Source organism: Thermobia domestica, chromosome 10, assembly GCF_964235325.1.
Source record: "Thermobia domestica chromosome 10, izTheDome1.hap1.1, whole genome shotgun sequence".
In the NCBI taxonomy this organism is placed as follows: Eukaryota; Metazoa; Arthropoda; class Insecta; order Zygentoma; family Lepismatidae; genus Thermobia; species Thermobia domestica.
In genome coordinates, this window is record NC_137463.1 from 114,369,487 (window position 1) to 114,390,153 (window position 20,667).

Sequence of the window (20,667 nt, forward strand, 5' to 3'; positions counted from 1 at the left end):
TGTAACGTGCGCTTGAGGACTTATTCACACCGCAAACTCCAAACTACTACTACTTTTTTTTTTCGATCACACGTAGTGATAATCAGTCTTCTTCGTTCGTATTACATGGACGTCCGCAGCTTCTCGCAGGAGGTGACAACGTTTGTAGTCCTTTATTTTCTTATTTTTATTTTTAAATTATTTATGACTTTTTTGGAAAACGAGCCTCATCTCGGGTAGAGGAAGAGAAAGGACCTGCAGAGAAGTCACCCAGGACTGTATAGCATCATCCAGGTATTATTGCATAGGTTTAGAGGGAGAAAAAGAGAAATGCGTGTACTTTGCTGACTGCCTAGTATCGTGTAACAAGTATTTTTGTAACAAAAGTTGGAAATCTGAAAAAAAAAAAAAAAAAAAAAAAAATAGGCAAGAATTAAACTTGCTCGTGCTTTGTAGTTTAATTCAAATTATTTGATTCATTTCAATTCTAAAGCGGGAGCAAAGCCCTCACCCCCATTGCGGACGTCCATATTCATAGATACATATATAGAAAGAATTCAGTGTAACTAGCATATAAATCTCAGATATTATATCGTCCCGTACCTTAATGATGTATAAGTAAGTCATTTGCAACTGGTCGATGTATGTCGTAGGAGCAGGCATTTCGAACAGGCAGAATAAGGAAAGGAGAGGAAACAAAATAGGGAATGTGTTGGCAGTGTATGCGAAGTCATGAATCTACGAATGGTATGGCTCCTAAATCATCGATGTTTTTGTTTGCTGGTCACCAATGCTTTCTCAACACCGGCTCTCATGCATATTCCTTGTTCTCGCCATGTGCTTTACAGAAAAGGGGAGTAGCAAATTGTGACGCCATAGAGCATCCAGTTGGTAATTAATAACTATTCTGTTTCATCTCATTTGTGTTTTGCAGTTTAACGTTCCTTTTCAGCAGCGAGGCTATGATATTTGAACCTACAGTTTGAAGTGAAATTCGAACCACCGTGCTGACTTCATTTTCGTAAGGCTGTTTTACCTGGAATTGAACCCGTGACTTCGTGCACCGAAAGTCCGCGCGTTAAGGAAAAACCTTGTTTGTAGGCTGTTCTTCCATTAAACTTCGCAGCTATACATTTTCTGACACATTTTCTGTTCCACAAAACTAAATTTTGAAAAATCAGACGCCAAATCGCAAAAAGTTTTTTAATCTATACAAATTGCACCGGCCCCAAGCGAGAGGACATGGGTAATCAGGGAGCAAACCGGCATGGTAAGCTGGCGATCAGGGTTCGGACCCAGATTACACTTCGAATTTTCCAATAATAGATATGGTTTAGGTGAAAATCGATTATACTCTATTATTTTATGCAATGTATATATTGCTAAAAGTAATTAAAATGCTTAATGACTTTTTCTGATATTTGGCAAAATGTGGAAGAATTTAAATTTCCATGTTAGTTACTTTTGTTATTTAGACCAGTTGTTGCCAATTGGTGTTTTTGCACAGTCCCATAGGTTGTGTCACAAAATGTTACAGTTTAAAGAGTTATAAAGCATTTAATAATTAGTTACAATCAATTTGAGACAGAATGTACCAGTCAGTGCCTCCTGCGACACATAGTGGCTCTAGTCCCCCAAAATGTGGACAAAAATGGAAAACATAAAGAAGTCTTTTTGAATCTCAGTATATATAGGTTTTTGAGACTGCTGATCTGCAATTTGATATTATTGTTTGGAATAAACCTAAGAACAAAAGCAAAATGGCAGATACAGTATTCAGGTCTTATGAAAAATAATTAAATTTCAAGAAAAATCGGTAATGAGGGATTTTCCAGATCGTTGATTTGAATTTTAGATAAATTAATGACATTTTTAATTGGATATTTTTATATCTTCTAAAATCAAACTTATGTATCGCCGTAGTAAAACATAGATAAAACAAAATAGTGCTAGTGGGTGCACCTACGTTTTCTATATGAATGAAGAACGATGTGAACAGTCGGGAAAAATTGTTTGAGAGTGGGATCTCGCGGGAATTTTGACTTCTGCATATTTTAATATTTGCACTTAAAACTGAAAAGGATAATAAAACGACATTGTAACTCTCATAATTTAACAAATTTTATTGCATTTTATTTACATAGTGAAATATACTTATTTTCAGTCGTTGATCGTATTTGAGAAAAAACAGAATACAGTAGACTTCCTGTTAATCGACCATCGCGGGACCGCACCCTAGTCGGATAACGAAAAAGCCAGTTAAAACGAAAATTACTATTTCAAAGTGCCTAAATGGTATAGCATCTCTATAGTGGTTATAAAGTCATACAGTATTATAGTTAAACTAGCTGCTCCAGTCTCACTCAGTTGAACCAAATACTGTATATTAAGTAAACACAGTAGATTATCATATACTACACACTTATTTACGGTGTACGTATATTGGTGAAAGAAAAACACTGAAAAATAGCCTACATTACTGAATGAAGTACAGTACTGTATTTTATAAACACATTTACTAAAGAAAAGAAAACACATTTGGGCTTAAAAATAAAAAAGACTACTAAAAAGTGTGTTATTTGTGGAGTTGTATATGTTGTAGAGCACCGACGTAACATATAACGAAAATGACTTATTTCTGGGAAGATCGGCAGTTAAGCAGAGTATAGGTTAAAGAGAAATTGCCTAAGAGAGAGTTCACTGTAACTACAAAACACAGGGAAATGGATAGCCAATTGAAAACTGCATTTACTTACATTCTGACAAGGGACTGTTCTTTTTTTGACAGTTCGATTTCTGAAAATGCTTGCTATTATCGGATGCAGCACCCAAAGAAACCGAGAAAAACAAGTTTTTAGCGGCAGACCATAAACAGGGTCGGAGATAAAGGGGTCCAAATTTCGAATACTGGACGCAGAAATTGCATATAAACCTTCATGTAATTTTGAAACGAGTGTAGGAATTGAGGTCAAATTTGAAGAGTGAGTATCGTGTGAAGGTCTTCGGAATAGGTATACTGCGCATCATGTCGGCCATCTTAAAAGTCGTCGTATTGGAGTTATCGAAAATAAAGAAACGGGAAGGAAATCATGTGGCATATCAATTTTTGGTAGCTTGTTCCCACAAATTCAAATATGAAGTTAGTTTTTACCAACCCTTATGTGTTGAGTATTTTTGAACAGGCGAAATTAATGGTAGTGTCTTTTACCATTTCAGTCGATTCGACGTGAACCAGAAACATGATCAAAATAGGGCTGTGAGTGTGGGCACAGTTTAATAGTTATTGCTGTCGATGAGGGAGTATTATGTTTTTAAATCAAGCTTGGAAGGTGCATACAATCCTATCAATATAGCACCTTAAGGATCCTCGAAACATCTGTATGAGAAAGTTGCTCATGAGGCGAAAACTACAGATTCTTAAATTCCAACAGTAATTAGTGTCAATAGGGAATACCGTTTAAAACCTGTAACCTAATTTTGAATAGTCTCACCGGAAAATGTTGACGTAGTACCTTACAAAACACGACTCCCGTCTCATACAGAGTCCTTGTGTATTTATGACCCATTCCAGCTAAAATTACTGGTTCTAACACTTGTTAGTGCTCTTCTACGCATACACCGACGATTGTGGTCACTTCTGGTATATATTATTTTTAGCAACAGTGTTCATTTACAACCATGTGCAGGATTGCAATTAACGGAATGCACAGATAGGGAAGACATACTGTACTGTATGTTCAGAAGAAAATGTAATTTGGAAATATAAAGATTGTAGGGGATATGCATATTTGAGAAGGGGAATTAACCTTCATCCCGTTCGTAATTTGCACACTGTTTATCGGTTATTATTATTATTATTATTATTATTATTATTATTATTATTATTATTATTATTATTATTATTATTATTATTATTATTATTACTTTAGTAGTAGTAGTAGTAGTAGTAGTGTAGTAATAGAAGAAGAAGAACTATTTTCACTTATTTTCGAAGAGCTTCACACTCGATACTCACGCCTCAAATTTGATCTCAATTGCTCCACTCGTTTCAAAATTACATGTTTATATGCACTTTCTGCGTCTTGTATTCGAACTTTGGACCCTTTTATCTTCGGCCCTGTTTACAGTCTGCCGCTAAAACTTGTTCTTCTCGACGTCTTTGGGTGCTTCATCCGATGATAGCAAGCATTTTCAGAAATTGAATTGTCAAAGAAAGAATGGTCCCTTGTGAGTGAGATCCGATGTGACTATTTCGGCGCTTACATTGAAATAGATTCTGACAGCCCAATATGTGTATCTGGCCCCTGAAAGTGGTCATTTCGAACAGTGAAGATAGGAACTTGACAATTTAAGGTGTTGAAAGTCAAAATTGGTACATCGATTTTGAAGTGTTTGACCAGATTTATGGTAATTGGAACCACTGTCCTTGGTAGCGAAAATGCTTAATACTATATAGTCATTACTTTAGAGATACTATAGTTTTACACTATTATAATTTATATTATTACTAGCGTATACCCTCGCTTGTTGCCACTAAAAATATTTTTCAACTCTTCCTCTCCCTACTTTCTATTCCTCTTAGTCTTGACATTGAATGCAAGTGAATAACATACACACAACAAAACAACTATTTTATCCTTCATCCCCCTCCCCCCTCCTAAGAATAAGCTATTTCCAAAATTTCGTCTTATTTACAGCCTAGGGCGCACCCGTGTAAAATTATGTATATAAAATTTCAAGGTGTATGTCTAATAGTTTTGGAGATCTGGCGAATGACAAAAGGTTGGGCACCACTGATTCATATAATGAGGTTCTTCGTCAATGTATTTTCAGTCGTAAAAAAGGATTCGTGCTCCTTTGTACTGTAGATCTCATATATATGAACATGGTATGAACACGTAACTATATTTATTGTGATACAAGTTTCTGGTCGTTGTGAAGTTGAGTAACTCCGTTGTTGTCTGCGTTTGCAGAGGGTGCCCATGAACTGTGGCATTTCATTTACACTGCACATTATGCATATTTGTATACAATTTCTCCCTAATGCATTAGTTTTTAAAAAGGCATTAAAACATCTATATTAAACACGCAACAGAAAGGATAAATCAGTAATCCAAAATTAGAGTCAGTCTTAATCTCGTGGGATATTTGACTTGACAAGAAGTTAACAGCCTTCTGCGGTGTGGGAGAGGCATCACGATAAACTTAAGATTAAATTACATTTGTTACATTCATAACAATTATTTTTTACGTATTTTTAATTACACCATTACACCATTAATTTTTAATACAATATTACAGTGCAAAACATTTGAATGTTACAATGTAATATTGTAAAGAGTTATTTTAAGTAACAGAAAAATGTAGTCGCTGGACGGGTAATAATTTGAATCTTGATATTTCGCTTGACAGGTAGTTTCTGTACCAATTGAGCTACAAAAGTATGTTCGAATCCTCACCAGTCCAGTTTCTCAATTTCTGGTATTTTATCAGTATTGTGTGTTGCTAATACTTAGTGAATAGTAATAATAATAAAAGCTAATTGTATGACGCAAATTATTTAATTACGCTGTAAGCAACTGTTTTTTTATTATTTTAATTCATTTTTTTATTATTATTATTTTAATTCAATTTTTGATTACTTATAGCTCTTTCGGGAAGCAATTCAGGCTGCCGTGAAGTACAAGAAGAATCCCCCTGATATTACTGATCAAATTCTGGAAGAACTGGAAAAGATATGAAGTTTGTCCGTTCTAATCAATGCCCCTTGAATGAATGAAATAATAGTTGAATGTTATATATCCCATATATGTGTATGTATGTTTGCGAGTGATTGTTGTAAGTGGGGACCAAAAAACTACAAGTGTCCTTCCGTTCGTGTTTTACACAGAAAAAGAAAGGAACTCGAGTTGCAAGTTATTCGTTGTGTATGTGTTGTGATAATGTAGTATAGTTAAATAAAATAGTGTTCTATTTGACAATGCATGTGCCATTACGAAAGAACATATTGCTACGTGCCTTTTAAAAATGAAATACATATCAGGAATCGGAAGTTATTGAACTCTAGTCATTTCAGTGTAAAAACACCTCTTTTTGTTAATTGTTTACAAATAACGATTTTTTTTTTAAAAAATGTGTTTTAAGTTATTGAATCAAATCGTTCCAATATTTTATAATTGAATATAATTGTTAAAGAGTAACTCATTCGAACGAAGGCAGTTATAGTAAATAAGAATTATTTTCATACTCACGAAAATGCTTTATATTAAAACAAACAATATTTGTTCGGATTTGCTCACTAATTATGTTGTATTTATTGTGTATTATTTTAATACACTGCTTTTTCACAACGTTATTTATGTAATTATTTTGTGTGTATATTCTTACGAAGTGATTATTTTGCAGTGCATGCAAGTACTAGGTTTTCTTTGTAATCTCAGGACGGAAGACTGAGCTTTTACATCTTTTGTCTGGAAACCGAATGTATTTCTTTGTATTCATTATATTTATTGTGGATTTCTGTTGTTTCGTGATATATATATGGAAATTCTAAGTAAATATACTCATGTTTTTATTATTGTAATATTTGAATTAACATTAAAAATCTACTTAAAAATATTCTTAATAAATTTATGTGATTGTTATTCCTAAGCCTGATTATTGTTTAGATATTTGTAGAATAACGTAGTCGGAAAAGTTGATTGATGAATTTGGAGTGAATGTATGGTTTAAGAAGGACTGTTATTGTTGATTGACCTACTTGAGTTTAACATGCCGTTTCACCCAGAGTTCATAGGAGACATACACCTATAGTTTAATGAGATCCCAACTACATAAAATCCCACCGGAAGATAGTTAAGAGAGAAGGGTTTAATTATAACTGTTTTTTATATATTATATATAACATATTGTAGTGATACATAACTACAGGTCAAAAGATCTGATTCATTGCTGCGTTCTCATCCCCGAGTTCAATCAGACGGAAAAATTAAAGCTAGAAATGAAAACTATTACGAAAAAAAAGTTTCGGATTCCTTTAGTTTGCGTACTGTAGTCTAGAGAAAGTACACATAACGTGGAACCAACTTCTGTTAAACTCTGCTATAGTAGCCATAATAGGCGATACATTACGTTAAGAAGCATTATACCTGCATGAAAGAATGAAATATTCTTGTCTAGACTACAAAATATAGTTTCTAGATGAAGCTAAAGTTTCTCTACACGTAATCATAAGAATTGTCTGTGAAGACTAAAGGTCTGATTTATTTAACTTCTCTTATCTAGCCATTTTATGCATTTTTGCGTTGAAATGTGGACCTTCCTCAATTTTTAACTTTCATTTTCTCATTTTTCTTTCATAATTCACTTTTATCGATTGCTTTCCTTTCAACACTTTTCATTACCTCATCTTCTGATAATTTCTTTGTTTTCTTCTGTTAGTTTTCCTTTAATTCCTTTTTCCAACGTCTCTATTGGAACCTTTCCGTGTTTGAGTCTTTTCACTTGCCCATACCGTAAGAGTTTGCACCAGATTTAAGGAATTTTAAAGAAAATAGCATGTAACTTACAAACGCAATGATTTAGAACACTGTATTTTAAACGTATAATAGCTAGATATATAAGGAAAATATTCTTGCAAGTGAATTAGTAAACATCCAATATGACCATAGTTATTGAAACATAAACTGGTGCAAAGTTACCCCACAGGTGGGGATACTTTGCACAACATACAAAAATGCATGTTCAACATATGAACATAATGTTTCTGTGCAATATTTTCCCTTCAGTATTTATAAATTTCACTTCCTACACAAAGCTGCGTGCAGTCTATAAATATTGACATTACAATGATAGTACCGGTATCAGTACTTAGTATGAATTACCGATATTTGTAAAGAAAATTACGTATTTTCTGGTACCGGCAAAGGAACTACGTTCTGATAGTTTAACATATGTCTCACAAAAATGCTAACTCAGGAACAGAAAAAAAAAAAAATCCCGTGAACTGATTTGCCTTGGTTACTCTTTATGTACAAGAATATAATTCTAAACGTAATCAGTGGAAGATTTACGGGGTTTGGGGCTTTCAGGCTGAAGCCCACCCAAATTGCATAATTTTTTAAAATCTAATGTTGGTCATTCCTATGCGTATAAGCTTCAAGCCCCCCCCCCTAAAAAAGCAGTGTAATGATTTCTAAAAAAAGAAAAAGAAAACTTTTCTGAGTGAAGCTCCGCGCAAACTATTTTTCTTGATCCGCCACTGTTCGTAATTTATTTTCCAACAAGAAATCCATTCCGGCATCTACATAAATAGGAAATATACCTTAAATTAGAAGGCAGGAGGTACCTGCAATAGTAATTTCCTATCTAATGAGTTACTGTGGACCGGTGCAAAATAACCCCGATCCCGATTAGAGGCTGTAGACGCTTTTCTTTCTCTCTCTCTATATATATAAAATGTTCACTTCAAAACGTTTCACATTTCAATTTCAACTATTGCTTTGCTTCAAAGTCTCATTATACACAGTAGTATTTTACGAAACTGACTTAACCATGACGGAAATTCTTGTAAGTGATATCTTTCAAGTTTTGGCGGTCAAACAGACTGCTTTACATACCTCTACAACAATGAACCCTCCAAGTAATTAGAACTGAAGTTAACCGCCAACATTATAGTCAAAATACACTGTACTTGTACAAAGTGCAGTGGCAGTTGAAGCTTTCTCTTTACAGTTCATGGTTTTACCGACAGAGGACTGTGCAACTCGTTTCGTATTTTGTGCAAAGTAATCTCGTCTTACGGTATCATTTTAATTTGTTCTTGCTTATATTCTTTGACAAGCTGTTCTCTCACTGTTAATTCCGTTCTCGTCTTCCATAACGTGCTCCATAGGGACTTTCATTGATTGGTGAGTTTAATGAGATCGTCAGCAGCGAGGCTGTTTATCCCCCGTCGCTCAAGCGGGTTACATGCACAGGACCGACACGGCGTAGGATCGACACGGCATAGGATCGACACGGCATAGGATCGACACGGCACAGGATCGACACGGCATAGGATCGACAGCAGAACTTTCATACGATCGAAATAATAAAAAATACATTATTTTATAATTACGCAATATTAAGTAACAATTATTTTCTCAAGGATATATAGGAGAGAACCGTCATACGATCGAAACGGCATAGGAACGAAACGGCGTAGGATCGACACGGCATAGGACCGAAACGGCACAGGGCCGACACGGCATAGGACCGAAACGGCACAGGATCGACACGGCACAGGACTGAAACGGCACAGGATCGACATTCTGTAGGGTGGTCAACACTTTCTGAAAATATCAATATCGCATATCCCTCACCTTGAATTTGTGGATATAAAAAATTGTAAGGATAAATAATTCTAAATGGTCTATTTTTAAAAAAATTATATATATATATATATATTTGGTCTAGGAATTAATTCGTGCGGTTGGTACGCACACATTGAAGCTGTAGTACAAACACAAAATATATAAATACCTTAAGAAAAATATTGTCCATCGCTAGCCACCACTTTCGCCCATCTGTCAGGCAATGTACGGATTCAGTGGCGAAAGAAGTCCTCATCCTTGGAAGCGATCCAGTCAGAGACCCATGTTTCGATATCTTCTGAAGAAGTAAACCGCTGTCCAATCAAATCGTTGTTCATGCAATCGAACAAGTAGTAGTTCGAAGGAGCAACATCTGGTGAATACGGCGGGTGGGGTAAAACTTCCCATCCGACATTTTCTAAATAGGTTTCGACCGGTTTTGCAACATGTGGGCGAGCGTTATCATGTTGAACAATAAGTTTATCATGTCTGTTCTCCCATTCTGGTCGTGTTCTGGCCAGAGCTTGCTTCAAACGCATTAATTGTCGTCGATAACGTTCTCCATTCATAGTTTCACCCGGTTGCAGCAGCTCATAGTACACCACACCTTTCATATCCCACCATATGCACAGCATAACCTTTGCACAGTGAATATCTCGTTTTGGTTGTGATGGACCTGGATCACCTGGTTTCACCCAGGCCTTTTTTCGTTTAGGGTTCTCGTAATGGATCCACTTCTCATCACCCGTAATAATTCGATGCAGAAACCCCTTTCTGCTCTGTCGTTGAAGCAGCAATTCGCAAATGGTTTTTCGTCTTTCAACGTCTCTGTCTTTCAATTCATGTGGAACCCAATGTGACATCTTTTGAATCATTCCCATGGCTTTCAAGCGTTTGGAGACTGTTGTTTGATCAACGCGTAATGCTGCTGCAAGTTGTTCCTGCGTTTGACACGAATCCTGCTCGAGCAATGCTGTCAATTCTTCGTCTTGAAATTTTTTTGGCTGTCCAGCTCGCTCTTGGTCTGCCAAGCCGAAATCACCACTTCTAAACCGTGCAAACCACTTCTGACACGTTCGCTCAGCTAGAGCATGGTCACCATACACTTCCACCAAAATACGATGACTTTCAGTCGCACTTTTCTGCATGTTAAAGTAATGCAGCAGGACACCCCGCAAAAACACTTTATCAGGCACAAATTGCGCCATGTTCACTTAACTACAAACTGGTGTTGTTGACGCTTTAATCCACTGCCCTATACTACGAACGATACGCGATGACAGGGGTTTGCAACACATGTGTGGATACACGGAACTGTGGGACGCTCCGTTCGTTGCGCCATCTCTTGTCCACCCGCACGAATTAATTCCTAGACCAAATATATATATATACAAATTGTATAAAAATATTGTGCGTAATATATCCATGCCGTAATAAATACACCTTTAATTTTGTGACATTAAAAAAAATACGCTAAATAACTCCAATAGTTGATTCGAGGTTTTCAATACCGAATAAATAATATTATTTGTCTGATATTTTTATAATGCTGTAATTTTTTATGTATACTAAGTTGAAGTATTTACATGTAACTGCAATTTTAAAACTGTAGGCTTAGAATTTGCGTTTGGATTTTTTTTTTTTAAGCGAAGCAATGCACCTATGTCAAGTTGCCTCCTTTCAAATGTCGAATTGAAATCGGAAGCCAATCGTTTGTTTTTTGTTTGTTATTGACTTTTTTGAAGAAAAATAGTAAAAATCGTATCTTTCTTAAAACATAAAGAGATGTTTACAAAATAAAGTTGGTATATGGCCAAATTTACCCTTGTTCCTCCACTTAAAATTTTGATTGAAAATCAAAATCAATTGTTTGATATGCGTATGCTACTAATTATTTTGAAAAAGAATAGTCTGTTTCGAAAAACATAAAGAGTCTTTTCAAGAGAAATGGGTGATGGAATTTCATATTGGCTCCACTTTAAAGTCTCGAATCAAAACCGAAGCCAAGCGTTTCTTATTGGTTGTTTTTAAGAGCAAATCGCTTGTTTCGAAAAAATAGAGAAAGAGATTTACAAAATAAATTTAGAATGTGATCAAATTCAATCTGATTCCTTTACTTACAAATTTCGATTCAAGACCAAAATCAATCGTTTGATATGGATTTGTTGTTGCTTGTTTGGAAGAAAAGTAATTTGATTCGAAAAACATAAGAATATAATTAAGAAATAATGTTGATGAAGGTGATTTGTTTCGGGGTGGTTTGCTTTTTTTGAAGAAAAATCACTTGTTTCAAAACAACCAGTAAAATATATCTATTTCCAGGATACATTTGGTGGTCAACTTCATACTGTTTTTTCTGCTTTTAAATATCGATTCAATACTGAAGCTAATAACATGTTTTCCTTTCTTATTGATTGGTTTGAAGAGGAAATAGTTTGTTTTGAAAATTATTAAGAGTCATTTACAAAATAAGGTTGGGTGGGCCAACTTTTTGGTGGTATTTCAAATTTCGATTTAAAATCAAACTCAATCATTTATTTTTCGTTCGTTATTGATTGTTTTGAAGAAAAACTAAGAACCATTAAAGAAATTTTTATAGTAAAGGTGGTCACCTTCACAGGGTTCCTGCACTTCAAATTTCGTTCAAAGCATAAAACGGTTAAAATAATAAGAGAAACACAATCAGTACTCTACGCAAATGTTTAGGGGGTTCAGGGGCTTTAGGAACACAAGTTTATATAATATCAAGTGTTTATATATATAAACGTGCTAATATGATAAACGTGCTTAATTTTGCATAATACCTTGCTCAAGGGGGGTTTCAAAGTCCTTAATCCCTTTACTTCAGTACGCCACTAAACATCAATTATAAGTCATTTGTTATCCAAATTGTACTTCTTGTACTGATTCAATCCTTAATTTTAAAGTTCAAAATTATATGAGCACTTATTATGCTATTGCAAAAGAGCACATATTTTATGACAGTGCAAGGTAGTTTCTTGTTTTAACAATTGAAAGAAAGGAAAACACCAATAAAAGTAATAATAATACCTGACACGAATTCCGATAGTAAATCATATTTTATTATCTTATTTGAAACTTTGAGAAAATTGAAGCTCTACACCGAATACAAATTGGATAATAAGCAATGCTTTATAATTGCTTGATAAATTTCAAATTGAGAACAAAGAGAGTGATACTGTGTAAAAGAAAGATTGAATAAAAACAAGAATTTTAGGAATGATCTAAAAAATCATCAAAGTATTATGATCTTGGCTAATATTAATTTTTGGATCAGTTACCATAAAATATTCGAACGGTCTCTAAATCGAGTTTTCTCCAGATATGTAGTTCTCCAGGAATAAGGAGTACAAGAAAAATTTCGATTAATTAAATATTTTGGATTTTTTTTATAACGGGCCACAAAATTTTTGGACGGTCCCTAAATCGACTTTTCATATTTTTTACGCAATAAGCATATCACACTGAGTTAAGTGATATCTTGGGTTGGGTTACACTATATGTAGTTCTCCATGTATAAGACATACAATAAAATTATTGATTTAATGAAATATATTGGACTTTTTGGATCAGGGGCTACAAACGTTTGGACGGTCCCTAAATCAAGGTTTCGTATTACTTTCGGAATAAGCACATCATGCTGAGTTAAGTGATAGTTTTGGTTTGGCTGCACTATATGTAGTTCTTCAGATATAAGACGTACAAGATTTTTTTTTTTTTTATTGAATGAAATATATTAGATTTTTTGGATCAAGGGCAACAGAATTTTTGAATGGCCCCTAAATCGAGCTTTCGTTTTATCCAGGCACTAAGCACATCATACTGAGTTCAGTCATAGTTTAGGTTTGGGTACACTATATGTTGTTCTCCAGATATAAAGCCTACAAGAAATTTATTGTCTGAAATATATTGGATCTTTTGATCCAATAATAGTCCTTCATCCTCCATTTATACATTAAGCAAGTAACAGTATAACGTGTACATTACGTGATACAATTTGTATTTTATGGTGTGATGTTTAATAATAAATTATTAACAGAATACCCGTTCTTCGCACGGGGAGAATAGTTTCATTTTGAGCATAAAGGGCAATGGAATCTGAGTATGGATTTAAACTGCATCGGGAGTGTTACTGTTCGTCTGAGTGACTCCAAATACTATTTCATCGACACTAATATCGGTATTATTTTTTATCATTATATATATAGTGTGTAACTTCATTAATGTAATGAACGTCTAGAGGTGATTCCTGGACTCGGAAGAAGAATTTAAATGAAACGAAGTCTTTAGCTTATCATAATTATAACTTCTATGCCAATGGTAACGGATGATCAATCAGCGGCTTCTTGTTCAACTTAAGAGTGTGTAAAAATGAGAAAAAAATAACTTTGATCCAGAGTAGGTTTATAACGACTGTGCATAAGACAGTCAGGGGCAAAAGATCATGTACGATGAACTAGAGTATAAGGGATTCTTCACATAACAACAGTGATTCCCACAAATTATGTGAATATAATTTGAGCCAAAGTAAGCTAGATTAAAAGATTTCCTCCCCGTAATGCGTAAATTCGTGGAAGATAATAACTACGAGTACAGAAGGAATGAAACTCGACGATACTCAAGGTTTTGCGCGTGTTGCACAAGGAAAGAAAGAAATACAATTTCAAATTATCGATTTATTCTGTTTCGGAGAAGGTAGGATAACTGAAATACTCAGAGGTACCTTGTACAGTATTTGTGCAATGCAGTATATGTACACGAGACAGCTATGAAGAATAACAGTTCACAGTCTGATATTGTCGACCGTTGACCGCATTGCAAAGATGACATCGGCGAAGCAAATTTTTCCGCGTGTGATCAAGCACATCTGAAATTTCGTAGATGATTGCCGCAGCTATATTACATCGAGCTACAAGTTCTTCGACTGTCGTGGCCGGAGTTTCATACGTATCCCCGAAATAAAAAATCAAGCAGCGTGAGGTAGAATGAACGAGGTTGTCATAACACAGGTTTTTCTCTCCCAATCTGGGAATGTTTCATTTAGGTAAGTCTGCATATTCCTGTCAAAATGTGCAGGTGTACTATCATACTGAAATCACATCCGCTGTCTTATGTTCAAGGGCACATGTTCTATCAATTTTTTGGAGAAAATTACGTAAAAATAAAAGATACGTACTCCCACACAGGCAGACCGATAATAAATAAGATCCTACCACAAAATTATCCACCACACCACACCAAATTTCTGCTGCTGATCGTTTACTAGAGTTGCATGTGGGTTTTTACGCTATACACATGATAGTTTCAAGACGGTTTTGATCATTCGACGTACGCTGTCTTCAAGTTCAGCTTTCCATATGGGGCTATTTCCTCCGATTTCACGTACGAGAAACCGAAGGGACCCCTCTCTCGAAGTCGAATATGGAGGCGTGGAAAAATACAAGTTACTCTCTTTTGAGGGCGACGGTCACGATATAAACGCCTCACTTCTGGGCTATTGCCCTTTGCTACTCCATAAATGAGTTGCATATCTGCCAGCTCGTGGACAGGGTAATCTTCCATCGCGCAGGCGTGTACAGGTTAACACAATCAATTTTACTTAAACACCAACGTCTCTCTGTATATACAAGTGTGCAGGTGGAGCATCGATTTAAGTTGAAACGTCTTGTCCCAAGACCCCCACAAGGTCTCAGGTAAGGTCCAACTGAAAAGTTTCAAATGGCACGGAGAGTTAATTAGCACATCGTGTGAAAGGTGTTGTTAAATGAAAGAAGTTGGAGCAAGTCTTGACTTTCTACGACAACCCTGTGCAAGTTGGCGGCGGGTCAAAATGAAAAGAAAAGCTTAATTGAAAAATCTATGGCCACCTTAAATCCAAGATGGCCGCTTAAAACCTATGCCGAGAGGATAGGCATACCAGACTGTTGAACGTAGGAAAACCAAATTTGGCATGAACGTTGATCATTAGGTGACGAAAAGATACGAAATGTTCAAAAACGCGACATCTTGAGTTCAAAATGCCGCACTATGTATTGGATGCATGTCAACTTTAAACAGTGATGTTGGAAAAGCGAAATGTGATATTTACGTTTATGGTCAATAGTAGATATCCACAAAATATAAAGAATAACACCTGCAATCCAATATGGGTGACAGCGTGAAAAATGAGTTTGTATATAAATATGCTATTTTTTGGAATATTGTGACCAAACAAACAAAGTTTGGCGCAGCTCGATGTACTGAAATGATTTACACGTTGGTTTGGTACTGCTCGCCAATCTTGCAAGTGAACGTTTATTATATATATATATATATATATATATATATATATATATATATATATATATATATATATATATATATTTGTTATTGCTTGAAATATTGCGATCAAACCAACGAATGGCATACAAATGTAACCATCACGAATACGTTACAATATCGTAAAACTCATCTAATTTGTAATTTATAGAAAGAAAGCAAAAATAAATAAGACCGAGTAAAAGGAAATAATCGGAGAAAAACTCAACTATTCCAAATTAATTTTCATTGCATAGAAACGATTACTTTTCTTACTTCATTAAATCGGCTTTCAACATTAGCCGGGAAACAGACAGAGCAGAAGATTGAAAAAAATCAACGAAACTGCAAACCTAAGATAGGAATGCATTGAAGAGACCGTTCTCATCGCCAGGAAATCAATTTGCTGAGATATGGACGCTTCATCGCTATCCGTATGATAAAATATTGGACTTTTGTTTAGCAGTATGAATAGGAAATCAGAGTTGTGTGTTCATCACATATTCATTATATCATAGGCGCCGACTTTAGGGGGGCAGGACACTTTTGGCACCCCCCAATATTTAAAGGTGGGGTCCTCGCCCCTCCAATATAATCCAGTCGAGGAAGGAGAGGATGAAGCGGAATATCGGACCGAGAACTTGGAGGGGGGAAGAAGAAGGGCTTCATCAAACAGTTGATAGAAAACGGCTGAATATGATTATGTTCATTGTTTGCCCCCCCCCCCCAATATTTTCTTCAAGTCGGCGCCTATGCATTATCTTAACACAAATGATATCGAGAGAACCGTGACGAACGTACATTAGGAACAAAACATATATGTGTTGTTACGGAATGAAATAATAGTTGAAGTGGATCGAAATTCAGTTGTTATTTAGTATTCCTATTGTTTCTAAATACATAATTTTAAAAAGAAAGAGATTTAGATTTGTACTGTTATGAATGGCATAGGTTTTAAGCGGCCATCTTGGATTCAAAGTAGCCATAGACCTTTCAATTTGGTTTGTGTTTATACTTTAACCCGCCGCCATGTTCCACAAGATTATCGTAGAGAATCGAGACTTGCTCCATCTTCTTTCATTTAACAACAGCTTTAAAACGATGTGCTACTTAACCTCCCTTGCCATTTGAAACTTTTGAATTGGACCTCACCTGGGATCCTGTGGGGGTCCTGGGACAAGACGTTTCAACTTAAATCGTTTGAACATAATGCCACACTTTACAAATAATGCCACACGTCCTTTCATGTTTTCACATTTGCCTCACCGTTTCCAATTTATAGGAGTAACAATTGACTTTTCAATTAATTTTTTGTTTATACTTTAACCCGGCGCCATGTTCCACAAGATTATCGTAGAGAATCGAGACTTGCTCCATCTTCTTTCATATAACAACAGCTTTCAAATGATATGCTACTTAACCCTCCTTGTTATTTGAAACTTTTGAGTTGAACCCCGTCTGGGACCCCGTGGGGGACCCTGGGACATACTATTTTACCTCAAACTGTGTGCCCTTGAAAATGGTGGGATTCGTGTTCGCCGAGTGTTCCACTTATCCAACCGTTTCCGAACAAATTACTCGGTTCCAACTATTCTGGTAGTTTTGTAGCTTTTACACTAAAAAATATATTGTAACTCACGATATCCCGCCCGGTGGCACGTCTAGTTATTATAACATATCAAATGCAAACACAATTGTCTCCTTCGAATCTCAGCGGAGCCACTTCATGACCCTCCGTTGTGGTATACATTCCCTTTAACTAGTTTTTGGGATAACAGGAAGTGCTGATGCGTCGAACATAGCCACCTGCACAGGTGTGCGATAATTAAGTAGGCAAAGACATTCGGCGAAACTGAAATAGGCGAAACAGGAAAATACAACATGTTGCAAGAAATGTAATTTCCAATTATTTGTCACAAATTCTATAGTATCTGGCTGTGGAACACAAAACCACTTTACACAAAATAAACCTAAAGTAGCGAACACAATAGTCCAAAAGTTTGATAAATAATTTGTTAATCGTGTTTTCAAGACACGGAGAAAGTCATATTTGATTTTTTAATTTTCTTTCTAACTTACCCGGAGACTGAGAACATTTTTTAAAAGTAATTCTTTATTCAAGTGTTTTCGTTTCAAATTTGATTAGAAAACCATATTATAAGAACTGTAAATGTAAAATGCCATAGCTGAAAACAGGATGGTAAATATCTGCACTGTTTCAACGGTATTACTGTAATTTCTTACGCGAAGCACCAGATTTCGATTATATGTAGAAGCACATGTGGTGCGGGTCCCACGTTGAGTTGTGTTTCCATATCTCTAATTGAGTTGATTTTAACACCCCTTTCAGCAGCGAGGCTATATGAGACATGGACCTGCTGATTAGCGTGGAGTCCTAACCAAGGCTAAATTCTAATTAATCAACTATTACTTTTTGATTTGTAACATAAAATCATTCCTAAATGCTTTCTTGACAAATAGAATAATTCACTGGTTTCTTGCTATACATCACGAAATGGCAGAATTATAACTTTTGTAGATAGAACAAAGAAATATTTAGATTACTCTATTACAATTGCCATGTATAATATCGATTTCAGCGGAAGGAAGATGCTTAATTCGCTCATGTAAAAATAGTATTGAAAACGAACATGAAATCTCAATTAATTTATTAATCAATCAATCGAACACAGTATGAAACATGTCGCAGTGGGGTGGGGTGGAATCCACTGCATCGTTCTTGATTGATTTTAAATCTAACAAAGGACATCACTCAATTGTCCGGCTCTGTTTTCAATGTTTTTTTTTCTGTTAAAGGACATGTACGCACTATTTGTGATGATAGAAATATTTGCCGTGGTGCATGTTTCTATTTTTTATAATTTTTAAGAGTTGTGATGTGGTTATTAGAGATTACTGCAGAAGTTCCTTACTACCCTTTATAAACGGAGCGTTAATGAAAAAAACAACAATGTATATATAAAGCTTAGGGGAAGTCGTATGGTAGGTATGACCTTGACGGCATCCATCTTGAAATCCGCCATTTTGAATTAAGGCTAAGTTTTTAAAATAGGAATAGGTAATACGATACATAATTTCGGGCTATAATTTAATTAGGAAGACAATGGTGAAGTTAGTTTTAAGATATGCCAATTTCGCTAAAAGTTACAGGCATATTAATTGTTTACTAGCTGAATCTGCGCTGTCTACACAGCGCATCATTAGCATATGAGCATAAATCTCCTTCTCATTCCTTACAACATCTGTACATGTCCTTTTACAGACACAAGTGAAAGGCGTATTGAGTAAAAAAAATCCAAGAGGTATCATAAATGGGAATTTTTTTTATTATTTTTTCTCAATATCTCGCACCGTTTGCAAGATTTGAGCCTACTTCCGGTTGGAGTTTCTAATTCATGTATGACCAGTGTTTTCTTTCTTCTTGCATGCAGTATGTAATAAGGCAATACATTACGTACACAATTAATTATAATGTCAGTTATATATGGTGTTCATTGGGCAAAATACTCAAAAAAAATAAATAAATAAAGGTTCATCTTAAACTGGAGAAATGGTTATCCTTGCCTTTCCATTATTATTTGGTCATGAAACAAACGCCTGAGACATATACAACCTCTATATACAACTATGTAGTGTTGGAATGTATAATGCGTAGGATGTGATGCTTTAGTTTTTTTTAAATTTCAATCCTTCCAATGTACCCGTAATAATGTAATAAAGAAATAGTATCCATGTTTTTTACATATTCAATTAGAACTGGACAATCTACATGAAATTCGCTATCGATCAGTGAAAACGTCATCTTTGTAGAGCCTGCAGTTTCCGAGATCTCATTTTCGAAAGGATTGACCACAAACAGATAACCGTCCACAATATCTATCTATTAAAATGCTACAATAGCAATTAAAAGCGTTTTTTTTAGTGCTCGCCATAGGCTAGCTCCCTTTTTGAGGGCTACACTCTCTCTTAGGTGGGAGAAGTGGAGGTACTATGGTAAAGAAGTAAGGAATGGGTGGGCTAAGAGTTATTTATTTATTTATTACTAAAACTAGGACATTATGATCTTTTCGATCATAATCATACTTGAACGGTTGGTGTAGTTTTAATAACATAAGAGCAGTAACATAATAGCGAGTATAATTGAATACAACATAAATAATAAATATGGTAATTATATAGTGGTTTTCAAAGCTAAACCAAGTTTTCTTATCAGCAGTAAAACTGTCATATGGTTGTTAGCAGCCCCGTGCGGTTTGTCAACCAGTTGGATGTTGCCGGTATTACAAAAGCTTAGCCGCTCTCCCTCTCGCCAGGGTAAACAATGAAGTCTCGAACTATTCTTTCTGAGTGTTGCAAACCAATAAGCAGATACATAAAACCAGAATAACAATTTAAAACAGGGATAAAATACGTACAAGTCATTCAACAAGTAATTTTCTCTCCTATTAATAGAATAATAATAATAATAATAATAATAATAATAATAATAATAATAATAATAATAATAATAATAATAATAATAATAATATGATAGTTTTTACGTCCGAGCCATTTCGGGTACTGTGCATTTGCGGTAATGCTCGGAAAATAGAATAGAAACTGGACCGCACGTTGGACCGATATTATATTTTTACCCGTATGAATCGGGTTTGCCCGATTGAACCGTATGAATAGGGATGACCTGATAATCCCGTTTTTATGAAAACAAGCTTAGTCTGTCATTATGGTAAATGATGTGTTGTTTCACTTTATTATCATAACACAAATTGTTCTAATTATCATGTACGAACTCATAACGAGTCTATTGGTACAAACGGTCCAATCAGGACAAACACGGGTCAAACGGGTTTATCAGGTCTAAGGATCGAGTATACCAAACGCAATGGGTATCGGGCGGATACAGTTTACCCGAAAAGTTCAAGCACTAATTATAGGTTAAAGTCAATACTTAAGAGCTCTAATTGTTTGCATTCACTTTTTTCTTTCTTTTTTTAGG

At 35.2% G+C, this 20,667-nt stretch overlaps 1 protein-coding gene across 1 annotated transcript in view; it reads left to right on the forward strand.

The window, feature by feature from the left end:
* The window catches only part of LOC145662665 (rab-like protein 2A), a 43,605-nt gene extending 37,206 nt beyond the window's left edge, over window positions 1-6,399 (forward strand). The window contains exon 5 of the mRNA XM_081728466.1: window positions 5,628-6,399. Coding sequence (XP_081584592.1) covers window positions 5,628-5,720 — 93 coding nt within the window. The 3' untranslated portion in view covers window positions 5,721-6,399. The remainder of the gene's footprint in view (window positions 1-5,627) is intronic.
* Window positions 6,400-20,667: the final 14,268 nt, after the last annotated feature.